Consider the following 14,951-nt stretch of genomic DNA (forward strand, 5'->3'; position numbering starts at 1 on the left):
AGGGGCAGAGAGAGAGAGAGAGAGAGAGAGAGAGAGGAAGAGGGAAAGAGAGAGAATCCTAAGCAGGCTGTGCACAGTGTGGAGCTCAATGATGAGCTCGAACTCACAAACCCTGAGATCATGACCTGAGCTGAGGTCAGACACTCAACCAACTGAGCCACCCCCGAGTGCCCTTCTTGTGAGTCTTCTTTAGCATATGAAAGTCCTTCTGGAAACTTCCCTTTTGCCTTTCCCTCCCCCAAGGCCACAGTATATAACCAGTCACTCCTCACAACCCCAGCATATCTCTTTCTGCCTTTAATAAAAATCCCTGTGCTTTAATAAAATCACTTTTTTGCACCAAAGACATTTCAAGAATTCTTTCTTGACTGTTGGCTCTGGACCCCCACCTCCACTCCCAAACGCAGCATCTCCAGCTGTAAAACAGGGCTTGGCACATGGGAGATGTCCAGGAAACAGAATTTGGATGAACAAATACCCAGTGCCAGCCACCGCCCTAGGCATCTGATACACATGAACTCATTTAAGGTCACATAGCATGTGCAGTAGTGGCCCCATTTTATGGATGAGCAAACTGAGGCACTGCGAGGCTAACTAATTTTGGCAAAGTTGAGCAGGTGGTAGGAGAAGTGGTAGGTAGATAGCTGTCTGGGTTCCAACCTGGTGACTCCAGCCCTCAACTCACACACTCCAAATGCCCGGCTCTCGGGTCAACTCTGCATCAACACCAGGGCCAGAGTCTGAGGCGGTCTGGGATGAGGACTGTGGTGGGAAGGCGGACCCATATCCAAGGGGTCAGGAGGCCACAGGGTCACTGGTGGCAACCACATCTCTAGGGACTACTGGGGACCGAGTGATGTCTACCTGATGTATTTGTCCCTGAGAACTTACCTTCCCTGATGCCGCCTGGCTTCTCAGCCTGGGAGCCTCTCCTTAGAGCCCCGTCATGTGATAATGCATTTGTCTGATCTCTTCCAGCGCCCATGGGCTCCCATCCCAGGGAGCTAGCCAGGTGGTGTTCCCTTCTCTTCCCTGTGCAAACATGGTGCCCGAGGAAAGGGCTACTACCGTTCTGGGGCCTTATCCGTCTAGACAGGCCTCGGTCCATCTCCAGTAACTCCCGGGCTCCACCTGCAACAGGCAGGGAGGCAGGAGGAGATGAGTTCTCAGCCCCGCTCTACTCCCCCCCACCCCACGGCCTGTGCTGCCCAAGTTCCCCTTCCGTGGTGACCACAGCTCTGTCACACACGGCTTCCTGTTGGGGCTTCCTTGGCCTCACCCCACATTTGGGGCATTTCCCTCCCTGACAGAAGGACCTGGATCCGGGCTCCTGCCCTGGCCGGTGCAGACATGGTGCCCCTGCTGCTGCTGCCCCTGCTGTTCAGGGGTGAGTGGGCCTCGGGAGGAGGGCTGGGCGCAGGTGGGAGGGGCTGGAGCCCCGGCTGAGCCTCCGTGTCCCCCCAGGGGAGGATCCAGAGTACCAGCTCCGAGTGCAGGAATCCGTGACCGTGCAGGAGGGTCTGTGTGTCCACGTGCCCTGTTCCTTCTCCTACCCCTGGAAGTGGGGGTATTCCCGGATGATGCTCTACATATACTGGTTCCGGGATAGGGACACCTCAAGCAACCGTTATCCGGTGGCTACAAACAACCCACAGAGAGCAGTGAGGACAGAGGCCCGGGGCCGATTCCACCTCGTCGGGGACCCCTGGGCCTACAACTGCTCCCTGAGAATCAGAGACGCCATGAGCAGTGATGAGGGAGTCTACTTTTTCCGAGTGGAGAGAGGAGAAGACGTGAGATATACTTACACAGATACGACGATGACTCTGCGGGTGGCAGGTACAGCAGGGGCCCCGGGGTAGGGCTCTGGGATGTGGACACCCCCTCTTAGAGCAGGCACAGGACGCCGGAACATTCCCTGCTCTGGGTCTTGGGGCTGGGACGGTTGGAAGAGATAACGGGGCCCGGGGTCAGCTTGGGCCCTGAGGCCCGGACCCTCTCAGGGTCACCCCGTGGGTCCCCACCTCCCTGGGGCCCGGGCACCTCCCTGTCTCTTCCTCAGCCCTGACACAGGAACCCGACATCCACTTCCCGGAGCCCCTCAAGTCTGGCTGGCCCACAGAGCTGGCCTGCAGCCTGCCGGGGTCCTGCGGAGGGGGAAGACCTCTCACATTCTCCTGGGTGGGGGCTGCTCTGGACTCGCTGGACCCCGAGAGCCTGCACTCCTCGGTGCTGGCCTTCACCCCGAGGCCGCAGGACCATGGCACCAACCTCACCTGTCAGGTGAAACTGCCAGAAGTTCAGGCCACCGTGGAAAGAACCATCCGGCTCAATGTCTCCTGTGAGTGCTGGGGGGGAGGGCTGGGTCCCTCAGGGCAGTGGGGTTTGAGCAGTCCTGGGAGTAGAGGGAGGGGAGACGGCAAGGACGGCCATCCCCACCTTCTCAGTGCTCCCTACCCCTTTCCACTGCTCCCCTACCCCTTCCTAGTGCTCCCTCACCCCTTCCCAATGCTCCCTACCCCTTCTTAGTGCTCCCACCACTTGCAAGTGCTCCCTACCTTCTCAGTGTCTCTACCCCTTCCCAATGCACCCCTACCCCTTCTCAGTGCTCCCCACCCCCTCACAGTGCTCCCCACCCCTCTGGGGGTGCTGGGTCAGCTTCCATCCCAATCCTCACCTCTGAAGCAGGGCCATATCTTTCTACCCCAGATGCCCCCCACAACCTCACCATCAGCATCTTCTTCAGCAATGTCACAGGTAGGAAAGAACTGTCTTCTTGGGGGCTGGGGCCTGGCCTGGGGTGGGGGTGGGGGGTCAGCTCCCAGCAAGGGACCATCTGGCTTACTGTCTCCCATGAGTGCTGGAGGGAGGGCTGGGTCCCAGAGGGCAACGGGGGAAAGAGGGATCCAGGCCTGGGATCCTTTTCCCGGAGGACATTGGGGGAAGTCTGAACACCCCATCCCAGGTTTTCACTTACGGGGCTTCTGGAACAAAGGGCAAAAGCCCACCCCTCTCAGCCACACCGCAGTTGATGACCACCCACAATCTGCAGGGACACAACACAGGCAGGAAAGATCCTCTCTTCCCTGGGGCTGTGATAGGAACTGGTTCTCTGCGTGCTCAGGGCTCAGGGTTCAGGGCTTGGGGATTGAGACCCCTCACCCACTCCTCAGCCCTGTGGTCTGGGTCTGCCCCCCCGCCCACCTCACCAGCGTCTCTCATCTTGGATCCTGTATTGCTTTTGGCTGCTGCCTCTTCTTTTCTCTGGTTTGTATGTACTATTTATGTTTTACTTTGGCTGAGGACTCATCGACACATAACGTTGTATTGTTGTGTTTGTTTTTAGCTATACAACGTAATGATTTGGTGTTTGCATGTATTGTGACGTGATCACCACAGCAAGTCCAGTGAACATCCCTCATCACACTTAGTTACTGTTCTTTTTTCCTGTGGTGAGAACATCTAAGATCTGCGCTCGTAGCAGCTTTCTTTTTTTTTTTTTTTTTTTAATTTTTTTAACGTTTATTTATTTTTGAGACAGAGAGAGACAGAGCATGAACGGGGGAGGGGCAGAGAGAGAGGGAGACACAGAATCGGAAGCAGGCTCCAGGCTCCGAGCCATCAGCCCAGAGCCCGACGCGGGGCTCGAACTCACGGACCTCGAGATCGTGACCCGAGTCGAAGTCGGACGCTTAACCGACTGAGCCACCCAGGCGCCCCAACAGCTTTCAAGTCTGGGGTACCGCTATTACTTACGGTCTCCGTGCCTGCGCGTTACATCCCGTGACTTATTTGTTCTATAACTGGACGTTGGTTCCTTTTGACCTTCTCCATTGTTCCTTAGTTTTAAGGTCTGTGGTTTTTTAACTTCATTTTAAGTTTTATTTTAGCGAGAGAGAGAGAGAGAGAGAGGGAGGGAGGGGCAGAGGGAGAGAGAGAGAGAATCTCAAGCAGGCTCCGAGCTCAGCCCAGAGCCCTACGCGGGGCTCGATCCCACCACCCTGGGATCAAGATCTGAGCTGAAATCGAGAGTCAGACACTCAAGTGACAGAGCCACTCAGGTGCCCCAAAGTCTATGTCACTTGTAGTGAAACAGACATAGGTAACACTTACTACCTTCCCCGTGTTTAAGGGTAGAGCTCAGCAATGTCCAGTCCATTCGCGGTGTTGTGCAACCAGTCTGCAGGGCTCCCTCCAGCTCACAGAACCGAAACTGTGTCCATGGGGCACCAACTCCCCTCCCCTCCCCCCCACACCTCCCCTCCCCTCCCCCCCACACCTCCCCTCCCCTCCCCCCCACACCTCCCCTCCCCTCCCCCCCACACCTCCCCTCCCCTCCCCCGCTCCCTGGCAGCCTCCCTTCCACCTTCTGACTCTCCAGGTTCTGCTCCCTGGGCTGCAGTTGCTGTCTGCTCTCCTGCCTCTCTGATCTGGTGGACCCTTTCATGTTCCCCTTCCCCACAGCTCCGGCCTGGACCCCTGTTTCTTTCTGTCTCCACTCTCGTGGGCTTGCTCATTCTGTCCCTGTCTCCACCTGTGCCCCCATCCCTATCCTGACCCTATCCTGGTGCCTCCCACAACTTTCTAGTCCCCTCCTTGCCAGCATCCCCCCACAGGTCGGGGAGTCTCGAGGACCTCACTTCCCAAATCATTCCCCTCTTCTTGCCCTTGGCCCCAGACCCAGCTCCAGTCTGCTCCTGGACCCTGAACCCTCGCCTCAGCCTCCTCCTCAGCCTCCCTGCCTCCTGGTTAATCTCTCCCCTGCACTCCCCACTTGGCCCCAGCAGGATCTCTCTAGACCCAGTGCTGATTCTGCACTTCCCCTGCTTACAGCCCCTACTGCTTCCCAGTAACCTCAGGGCAAAGCTCAAGGCGCTCAGTCCGGCCCTCAAGGCTCACCCCGCCTTCTCTCCCACTGGGATCCATCGGGACGGTGTCTGTCCTGGTTCTCCCTGCCCAGGCGCAGGTGTTCCTCCCCTCACGTGCCAGGCCCTCAAGTCTTGGCACATCTCCACAGGAGCTGCCCGCCCACGGCTCACCCTCCCCACCTCAGCGCAGCCCCCCTTCTTTCTGGTGGCCTGACTTGACCGCCAGGGTCGTTAATCAGCCACGAGTAGCCCCGCCATCAGCCCTTGTGGCATGGCCCTATCTTTCCACTTCTGGCTCTGCGGGCACAATCCGGAAGGGACTCATGTCACGGCTCCACCCGCCTTGTGGTGAATCTCTTACCCAGTCCCCAAGACGCTGTGCAACGGTATGTCGCTGCCGGTCCTGGAAGGCCAGTTCCTGCGGCTGGTCTGCGTGGCTGACAGCAATCCCCCTGCCGTGCTGAGCTGGTCCCGGGAGGGGAAAGCCCTGAGCCCCTCCCAGCCCTCCGCACCCGGGGTCCTGGAGCTGCCCCACGTAGGGGCTGGAGATGAAGGGGAATTCACCTGCCAGGCTCAGCACCCGCTGGGCTCCCAACACATTTCCTTCAGCCTCTCTGTGCAGAGTGAGTTGCAACACGGGTTGTGGGGGTGGACAGCCTGGCCGGGTGTTTGGGATGTGGAAGGGCCTGGGGCCTGCGGGCAGGACTTCATCCTCTGTCCCCCGCTTCGCCAGGAAGCCCGTCTTCCTGCAACTGTGTGACTGATGAGCAAGAGGGCTCCTGGCCCCTGGTCCTCACCCTGCTCAGAGGGGCCCTCATGGGGGCTGGCTTCCTCCTCACCTATGGCCTCACCTGGATCTACTACACCAGGTGAGCGGGCCCGTCCCTCCCCAGGGCAGTCTCCAGGAAGTCCCTGAGTTCCAGGTGGGACGCAGCTGTCCCACCCGCCTGGAGTTAGAATGAAAGGGACCACTCTCTGATCTGAGCCCATGTTGTCCCTGCAGGTGTGGAGGCCGCCAGGAAGCGGGGCTGAGAGTCCAGACCGAGCCTCCCTCCTTCTGGAGACGGGACTGAGGTGTGGCCCTGGAGCCCAGAGGGACAGATATGGGGCCCTCGTGGTCAGCTTCTTCCTGGAAGCTCTCAACTCAAGCCTGCTCAGTTCCTGGGAGTTTAATTTGGAGAGCGGACTGAGTGACAATGTGGGGAGGCCACGCCATCAGAAGAAGGGACTACTTAGGTTTCAGCAGGGGCTGTGGCACGCCATGCCATTCAGGGCCGCAGGGGCAGAAGCAGGGGCAGGGAGGCCTCGCCAGAGACGACAGAGACCTGTGGGAAAGGCCAGGCCGGGAGGGCAGCTCGGGACCAGCTAGTTTGAGTCATTCTGGGGGGGCCTTGGCCTAGAGGGGTGGCTCTAGGTGTCTGGTTCCTGTCCTGGGTGTCTTAGGGCAGGGGAAATGGCGGCCTGGCGTGGGAGTGAGAGAAAAGGGGTGTTTGGGGGACACGGGCTGGGGATTGGTTGGTTTGCTCTGAAGGGACTGAGCCCTCTGCTACCGTTAAGACCCGGCCCGGCCTGGAGGGGCCGTCTCCCCAGGGATGGCAAGATTTTTAACACGTCAAAAGTCACAAGATACAGGAAACAAACAATCTGACTAGTACACACCCCACGGGCACCCCCTCTCCCCCGTCTGTGCCTGTGGGTGTCTCCTTCTGTTCAGCCTGCTCCTCCTTGCTGGTGTCACCCCTCCCACCCTCCTCCTCTCCATCCCCAGCCCTGCCCCTGCGAAGGGAATGAGCTTCATTCAGGCTTATTTTCATGACCCAGAAGTTACCTGCCTGACCCCCGACTTTCTGGTCTCCCAGATTTCCTGCTCAGTGTAGACGTCAATGCACAGTGGAGTCAGGAACACGTCTTTCCCACTCGAAAGACGCCTACCTCATAATAATTGCAAGAGAATATCACAGGATTTTTTAAGTTTATTTACTTATTTTGAGAAAGAGAGAGGGAGAGAGAGAATCCCAAGCAGCCTCTGCACTGGCAGTGTAGAGCCCGATGTAGGGCTTGAACTCATGAACCTTGAGGTCATTGACCTGAGCCTAAATCAAGAGTTGCACGTTTAACCGACTGAGCCACCCAGGCACCCCCAGAACATCATGTGTACTTATAAATACAAGTCAGTGGCGCCTGGGTGGCCCAGTGCGTTGGGCGTCTGACTTGGCTCAGGTCATAATCTCAGTTTGTGGGTTCGAGTTCCAAGTCAATCTCTGTGCTGACAGCTCAGAGCCTGGAGCCTGCTTCTGACTGTGTGTCTCCCTCGCTCTCTGCCCCTCCCTGCTCACACTGTCTCTCTCTCTCTCTGAAAAATAAATAAACATTAAAAAAAATAAAAAATTGTATATATGAGTTTGATTAAAAGTGAGACATAACAATTGATTTTATCATTTAATGTCTATAGAAATTTCTAGCACAAAATTATGTTTTAGTCTTCTCTTCTTTTTTGCTGAACAGTTTCTAACCAAGACTTTTCGTGTATTCATTGTGTTTGGGGGCCTAACTTAAATAGAGTAAAATATGCAAATCTAAAGAGTGCAACTCAATCAGTGCTTACCTGTGTCAACACCCTTGCTTCCCCCACCAAGCTCAACCTACAGATTCTTTCCACTTCCTCCTGGAGGTCAGGTTCCACCACTAAGGTGGGGAGGGTGAGCGGTGGGCGGGCAGTCAGGGTGGAGATGTGCCAACACCTGAGACGGCCCTGGCAGATGAAGGGGAGGGCCCCTTGCCCGCCGCGTGGCAGGAGTTCCAGAAGCACCAGAGACAGGATCACCGTGGGAGAGAAGGCAGGGTGAGAAATGTTGGAGCCTTGAGTGCCCAGCTGAAGGCATTGGGCTTTGTCTTAGGCCCCTTCAAGTCACACATTTACAACTGTATGGCCTCCCTCTCTTCTGTCCCTGCAGATCCGCAGCTCCCGTTTTTTTTGTGCGCTACGAATGGGGGCTCAGATACTACACAAGCTTTAGGGTCTGACTTCTTTCTCTCAGTTTTAAGTTTTTCAGGTGTATCCATGTTGTTCCATGCATCAGTAATTCATTTTTGGTTTTGGTATTCTTTTTGCTTGTTTTAATGTTTATTTATTTATTTTGAGAGAGCAGGGGAGGGATAGAGAGAGAGAGAGAGAGAGGGAGAGAGAGAATCCCAAGAAAGCTCCGCAGTGTCAGCCCAGAACCCAATGCAGGGCTCAAACCCACAAACCATGAGATCATGACCCGAGCCAAAATCGAGAGTCAGACACTTAACCGACGGAGCCACACCGGCACCCCAGTTTTTGCTTTTAATTAGTATTGTAGGTTGGACATCCTGCCATCTGTTTATTCTAAAATACAGTGACTGCAGGGGCGCCTGGGTGGCTCAGCCGGTTGAGCGTCCGGCTTCGGCTCAGGTCATGATCTCACGGTCCGTGAGTTCGAGCCCCGCGTCGGGCTCTGTGCTGACAGCTCAGAGCCTGGAGCCTGCTTCAGATTCTGTGTCTCCCTCTCTCTCTGCCCCTCCCCTGTTCATGCTCTGTCTCTCTCTGTCTCAAGAATAAATAAACATTAAAAAAAAAAAAATACAGTGACTGCATTTGTTGCCGGGGTTTGACTTTTATTTGTGATGATTTATGTATATGATTTTTTAAATTTGTTTAAGTAGGGTCCATGCCCAACGTGGGGTGTGAACTCATGACCCTAAGGTTGCAGGCTCCACCGACTGAGCCAGCCAGGCGCCCCCGATAGGAAAGTTTCGCTGAAAAAGAAGGAACGCTAGCACTTTGCTCCATCACGAGGAAGGCGTGTAATCAGCTGCAGAGAATATCATGAAAGCCTTCTCCCGAATAGTCACGTGAATTCACATCCCCACCACCATGTTCGTGTTTTCTTTTAATATTTTAATTTTTCCAGACTTTATTGAGTTTCTGTATTTGTTTTCAGAGAGAGAGAGGGAACGCTCAGGGGGCAGGGGGAGAAGGGGACAGAAGATCCAAAGTTGGCTCTTGCTGACAGCAGAGAACCCGATGTGGGGCTCGAACTCACTAACTGTGAGATCATGACCTGAGCCGAAGTCAGACGCGTAACCACCAGAGCCACCCAGGCGCCCCCCCACCGTGTGCATGTTTCAAAGTTCTAACCTTGCTCCATCCAGCAATTTCCCTTCTAGGCAGATAGATGCCCAGAGGATGGAAAGCAGGGACTTTGACGGATCTTTGTGCATCGGTGTTCGCAGCTCCTTCTTCCTCAATAGCTGCCAGCCGACCAGTGTCCATCCGTGGCTCCATGGATAAACCACATGAGGTGTATACACACAATGGGACCTTATTCAGTCGTGAAACGGAGGAACTTTCGAACGCGTGCCACGGCGTGGGTGAATTTGAGGACGTTATGCTAAGGGAGAGAAGTCAGACAGAAAATGTCAGGTACATGGACCGTGGTCAAAGTCACAGAAACAGGAAGTAGAATGGCGGCTGTCAGGGGCTGGGAGAGGGGGAAATGGGGAGTTGGTGTTTATTGGGTGCAGAGTTTCAGTTTGGGAACTTGAGGAAGTGCTCGAAATGCGTGATGGTGATGGTTACACAACAGGCTGAGTGTACTGAATACTGTTGAAGTGTATACTTCATGTATTATTATGTTTTTAAACATTTGTTTATTTTTGAGAAAGTATGAGCAGGGGAGGTGCAGAGAGAGAGGGAGACGCAGAATCCGAAGCAGGCTCCAGGCTCCGAGCTGTCGGCACAGAGCCCGACGCGGGGCTCAAACCCACGAGCCGTGAGATCATGACCTGAGCCGAAGTGGGACCCTTAACCCGCTGGACCACCCTGGTGCCACTTGAAGTGTATACTTTAAAATGGTCTATGGGGCGCCTGGGTGGCTCAGTCGGTTAAGCGTCCGACTTCGGCTCAGGTCACGATCTCGCCGTCTGTCAGTTCGAGCCCCGCGTCGGGCTCTGTGCTGACAGCTCAGAGCCTGGAGCCTGTTTCAGACTCTGTGTCTCCCTCTCTCTGACCCTCCCCCATTCATGCTCTGTCTCTCTCTGTCTCAAAAATAAATAAATGTTAAAAAAAAATTTAAAAAATAAAATAAAATGGTCCAGGGGCGCCTGGGTGGTTCCATCGGTTAAGCGTCTCTTGATTTCGCTTCAGGTCATGATCTGGAGGCTGTGGGACTGAGTCCCGTGTTGGGCTCTGCATGGACTGGGGACCCTGCTTGGGGTTCTCTCTCTCCCTCTCTGTCTCTGCCCCTCCCCCACCTCAAAAATAAATAACTTTACAAAAGGGTCAAGATGGCCAAAATGCTCGTTTTTGTGTTCTGTCTTCCGTACCCAAACGAAACCGTTCTATAAACCTAGTCAAGACAGACAGAATGGGAACAGGAGACGGATAATGCCGCCCAGTGGAAGCCAGACGAGAAAGCAGGCACAGCCCCCTGGGTTTTCTCTCTTCTTGCCCGTGGTGCACAGCTGTGGTGGTTGGAGCCCTTGAGAATCGCTTCCCCCTACCTCGGCCCGGCCGCACGCACCATACGTTCAGGCACGGGGGTTACCACTCCGTTCCCAGGGCCTCTGTCTCACTGAAACGTTGGCAAGTTGTGCTGCACCTGACTGTCTTATCTCAGTTTTATGCTACAGCGGCAGATTTCAGTTTTATGGTACAAACCAGCACAGGAAATCCCTCACCCTGCTCAGACTTCTTTTATTAAAAAAATTTTTTTTTTCTAATTTTAGAGAGAGAGTGGGAGAGGGCAGGAGAGAGAGACAGAGACTCTTTTTCTTTTTTAATGTTTATTTTTGAGAGAGAGAGAGAGAGAGAGCACAGGGAAGGGGCAGAGAGACGGAGATAGAGCACACGAAGAAGGCTCTGCACTGAGAACAGAGAGCCCGACGTGGGGCTCGAACTTACAAACCGTGAGACCATGACCTGAGCCAGAGTCGGACGCTTGCGTGCCCAAGCCACCCAGGCGCCCAGAGAGAATCTTAAGCAGGCTCCACGGTCGGCGCGGAGCCCAATGCGGGGCTCAATCCGGAGACACTGGGATCGCGACTTGAGCCAAAATCAGGAGTTGGATGCTCAACTGACTGAGCCACCCAGGCGCCCCTCATCCTTCTCAGATTTAACATCCACAGAAGGTGACCGGATCTCTCACACTTACTCACTGCAGAGAACCCAAAGCTGCCAACCCAGCATGATACGTGGGAGGCTTCCTGAGGGTGATGCATGATTGTCACAGGCAAGCTGATGTCCTTTCCCGCAGCGTGAGAACAAAAGCTTCTTCCCCGCATCCCCAGCACTCAACCCAAGGGTGTTTTGTGTCAGGCGTATGTTCCAAGACCCCCAGGGGATGCCTGAACCAACAATCCTATATATATTATGTTTCTTCTCTCTCTACAAACCTATCATAAAGTTACATACAAAGCACAGTGAGATATGAACCGGCTGAAGTAATAACAAAGCATAACCGTGGTAACAATATACTGTCCTATAACGTATGTGAATGTGATCTCTCAGTCTCTCTCTCAGAATTTCCACTTGTGCTGTCCTCACCCTTCTTCTGAATGCGACGATGCAGATGATCAAGCGCTACTTTCTGAGACGAAGGGAGGGGAATGAGGTAGGCTTGTGATGTAGCGCTAGGCTGCCATTGACCTTCTGGTTGTCCTAAGGAAAAAGCATCCAGACCGCAGCTGACCTCAGGGGAACTGAAACCGCACAAAGTGAAACTGTGGACTAAGGGGACCCGCCGTCCTGTCAGGCAGTTTTGCAAAGTGACCGTGCTCATTGACATTCTCACCAGCAGGGTCTGAAGAGGTCTGGGTCCCCTGCATTCTGTCCAACACTGGATAAAACCAGGCTTTTCAACTTTAGCCCCCCCTGGTGTGTGCAGATGCATGTTTTTTCATGAGTCTTAGTAAGAACTGTGACTTAGGTCTCAGGACTTGACTTTATTTTTTCAAATGTTTATTTATTTTGAGAGACAGAGAGCGAGTGCACCCAGGGGAGGGGCAGAGAGAGAGAGAGAGAGAGAGGATCCCAGGCAGTCTCCACACTGTCAACTCAGAGCCCAATTGGGGTTTGAAGCCAGGAACTGCGAGATCATGACCTGAGCCAAATCATGAGTCAACGCTTAAGTGACTCAGCCACCCAGTGCCCCTAAAGATATTTTCATTTTTAAGTATTCTCTGCACTCAATGTGGGGCTCAGACTTACAACCCCGACATCAAGAGTCCCATGCTCTACTGATTCAGTCAGCCACGGATCCCTACTCCAATATAAATTTTATAATGAAAATATCAAGTTCTTCAAAAATCACCCCGGGGGATTGGTTGATATATGGCTCTGATTCTGCATATGAATTTAGGTGGACTTGACTTTTATACAGTATTATTTTAAACCCATTAACATGACATATTTTTCAATTTACTTACACATTTAAAAATATTTTTTAAAGATATTATTTTTATTTTATTTTTTTGAGAGAGACAGGGCACAAAAGCAAGGGGAAGAGACAGAGGAGAGGAGAAGAGAGGGAGAATCCCACCAGGGACAGAGAGAGAGTGGGTGGAGGGAGAGAGAGAGAGAGAAAGAAGCGGGGCTCATGCTCACCTGATGTGGGACTTGAACTCACAAACCGTGAGATCATGACCTGAGCCGAAATCAGATGCTTAATGACTAAGCCACCAAGGCACCCTTAAAAAAATTTTTTTTAACATTTATTTCTTTCTGAGAGACAGAGCATGAGCAGGGGAGGAGCAAAGAGAGAGAGGCAGACACAGAATCCAAAGCAGGCTCCAGGCTCTGGGCTGTCAGCTCAGAGCCCAACGAAGGGGTCCGAACTCCCAAACCGGGAGATCACGACCTGAGCCGAAGTCGGACGCTGAACCGACAGAGCCACCCAGGAGTCCCCGGATCTTTGCTATTGTAAATGCTGCTGCAGTGAACACACAGGTGCACATATGTTTCTGAGTGAGTGCTTTCATTTCCTTCAGATATGGACCAGAAGTCCATTGCCGGATCATGTGGTATTTCTGGTTTTAATTTCTTGAGGAACCTCTGGACTGTGTTTCAAAGTGGCTGCACCAATTCACATTCCTTCCCACCAACAGTGCACAACAGTTCTCTCTTTTCCACATCCTTGTCAACACTTGTCGTTTCTTGTCTTTTTGGTCATCGCAGCTTGAGATTTGTCAGACCGACAGCTGTTGGCACAGAGCCTGATGCGGGGCTCGAACTGCTGAACTGTGAGATCGAGACCTGAGCCGAAGTCAGGGGGAGGGGTGCGTTGGGGAGGGGCAGAGAGAGAAGGGGGCAGAGGATCCCAAGTGGGCTCCATGCTGTCAGCAGATTTACCATGCAGGTCTCAAACCCATGAACCATGAGATCATGACCTGAGCCGAAGCCAGAGGCCCAACCCACTGAGCCATCCAGGCGCCCCCACATATGATTTTTTTTTTTTAAATGCACCATGTCAAATTGCAAAAGCAAAAATGCTCAAAATCCAAAAATAAGATATCTCACAAGCATTAGAGACTCCTTTCATCAGTCGTTTGCGATACCTCTCTGGTGTATATATATATCTATATATGTGTGTGTGTGTGTGTGTGTGTGTGTGTGTGTGTGTATGTGTGTGTATGTGTGTGTGTGTGTGGTGTATATATATATATCTATATATGTGTGTGTGTGTGTGTGTGTGTATGTGTGTGTGTGTGTGTGTGGTGTATATATATATCTATATATGTGTGTGTGTGTGTGTGTGTGTGTATTAGGTTTCTATGTATTGATTTTTGTAACCTCTACACCCAACGTGGGGCTCAGAATCATGACCCTGAGATCAAGAGTGGCACACTCTTCCTACTGAGCCAGCCAGGAGCCCCAAGAACTTGACTTTCAATCCTACAGCTTGCTACGGGAATGTCTAAAGTGTTTATGATCATGGTGCAATTTGAGGAACGCTTTATCAAGGTTGAGCCCCTCCCAGTGCTTTCAGAAAGGGTCCCTGAAAGGTAGAGCCTCATGACCTTCATGGCAGCAGGGTAATGCTGCTTCTCTGCTAAAGTCACAGATTTGGGGTGTCCCTGCCCAGTGGGGTCCCGGTCTCCCTTGATCTGTCATTTTGCGCGGCTTGGGCCATCACTGTCCCACAAGACCCTCAGATCCGCAAAGACAATCATTTGAGGATGCCGTGTTCCCAAAACCCGTCAGGGCAGAAGGGCTTTGACCCTGAGCCTTCCCCTGCTTCCCCCCCCTCCCCTGGATTTGGGTCCGGAAATGCCTTCCTTCCTGGCCTGCACTTGAATGGTTATAAGGAAATGGTAAATGATCCTTTTCCAGAACCAGCAGTGGTTTTCAGCTGGAGGGTGAGTCACACTGAATCTCTAGGACTTTCCCCTTTCTCTCTTTAGAAAGGATTAATTACAAGACAGCAATCTTTTTTTTTTTTTTTTTTTTTTTAAGAGACTAAACACGATCAGAGGGGAGAGGCAGAGGGAGAGAGAGAAAATATCAAGCAGGCTCCAGGCTCAGCGTGACGGGACTCCATCCCGCCACCCTGGAATCATAACCTGAGCCAAAATCAAGGGCCGGACATTTAACCGACTGAGCCACCCAGGTGCCCCAAGACAGCAATGTTTTATTGAAACTTCTTTTTTTTTTTTAGTCTAAAACATGGGAGGAGAAACTAATCTCTTCATATGTTCCTAGGAACATAAGTCTAATATCACTATTCCAAACCAGTATTATTTACAAAAATGACTCTTTACTTTCTTGCCAGGTTCACAAGGACTAGTTTTTTTTGGGGGGGAGGGGGGTGGGGAGTAAGCGAGGAATACAGAGAGAGAGAGAGAGAGAGATTGGGAATTGGAGCTTATACTCACGAACCATGAGATCATGACCTCAGCCAAAGTTGGACGCTTAATCGACTAAGCCACCCAGGTGCCCCACAAGGACAAGATTTTAAGCCCACCTCAGCATAGCTTTGCCAATCTCCCTGCCATCAAATGCCCAACAATCCTTACGGTGGAAAGGTCGGCCTTTTCATGGCCATGGCAATATTCACCATGCAC

General features: G+C 52.9%; 1 protein-coding gene across 4 annotated transcripts; it reads left to right on the forward strand.

Annotated features, from left to right (window-relative positions):
* The first annotated feature begins 1,243 nt into the window (after positions 1–1,243).
* On the forward strand, positions 1,244–10,165 carry LOC132677283 (sialic acid-binding Ig-like lectin 14). Of its 4 annotated transcripts, XM_078439389.2 has the most exons (7): positions 1,247–1,387; positions 1,465–1,839; positions 2,063–2,341; positions 2,710–2,757; positions 5,234–5,491; positions 5,602–5,737; positions 5,872–6,939. In XM_078439389.2, the coding sequence occupies exons 1-7, from the start codon at positions 1,351–1,353 to the stop codon at positions 5,939–5,941; spliced, it is 1,203 nt and encodes a 400-aa protein (XP_078295515.2). In that variant the 5' UTR covers positions 1,247–1,350; the 3' UTR covers positions 5,942–6,939. The 4 variants fall into 4 exon arrangements, with proteins under 4 accessions (XP_078295513.2, XP_078295514.2, XP_078295515.2 ...); XM_078439388.2 differs by lacking the exons at positions 5,234–5,491; positions 5,602–5,737; positions 5,872–6,939 and adding exons at positions 9,126–9,315; positions 10,039–10,165 and having other exon boundaries at positions 1,245–1,387; XM_078439386.2 differs by lacking the exon at positions 5,872–6,939 and having other exon boundaries at positions 5,602–5,741.
* The last annotated feature ends 4,786 nt before the right edge of the window (positions 10,166–14,951 follow it).

Source organism: Panthera onca, chromosome E2 (genome assembly GCF_046562875.1).
Source record: "Panthera onca isolate mPanOnc1 chromosome E2, mPanOnc1 haplotype 2, whole genome shotgun sequence".
NCBI classification, from domain to species: Eukaryota; Metazoa; Chordata; class Mammalia; order Carnivora; family Felidae; genus Panthera; species Panthera onca.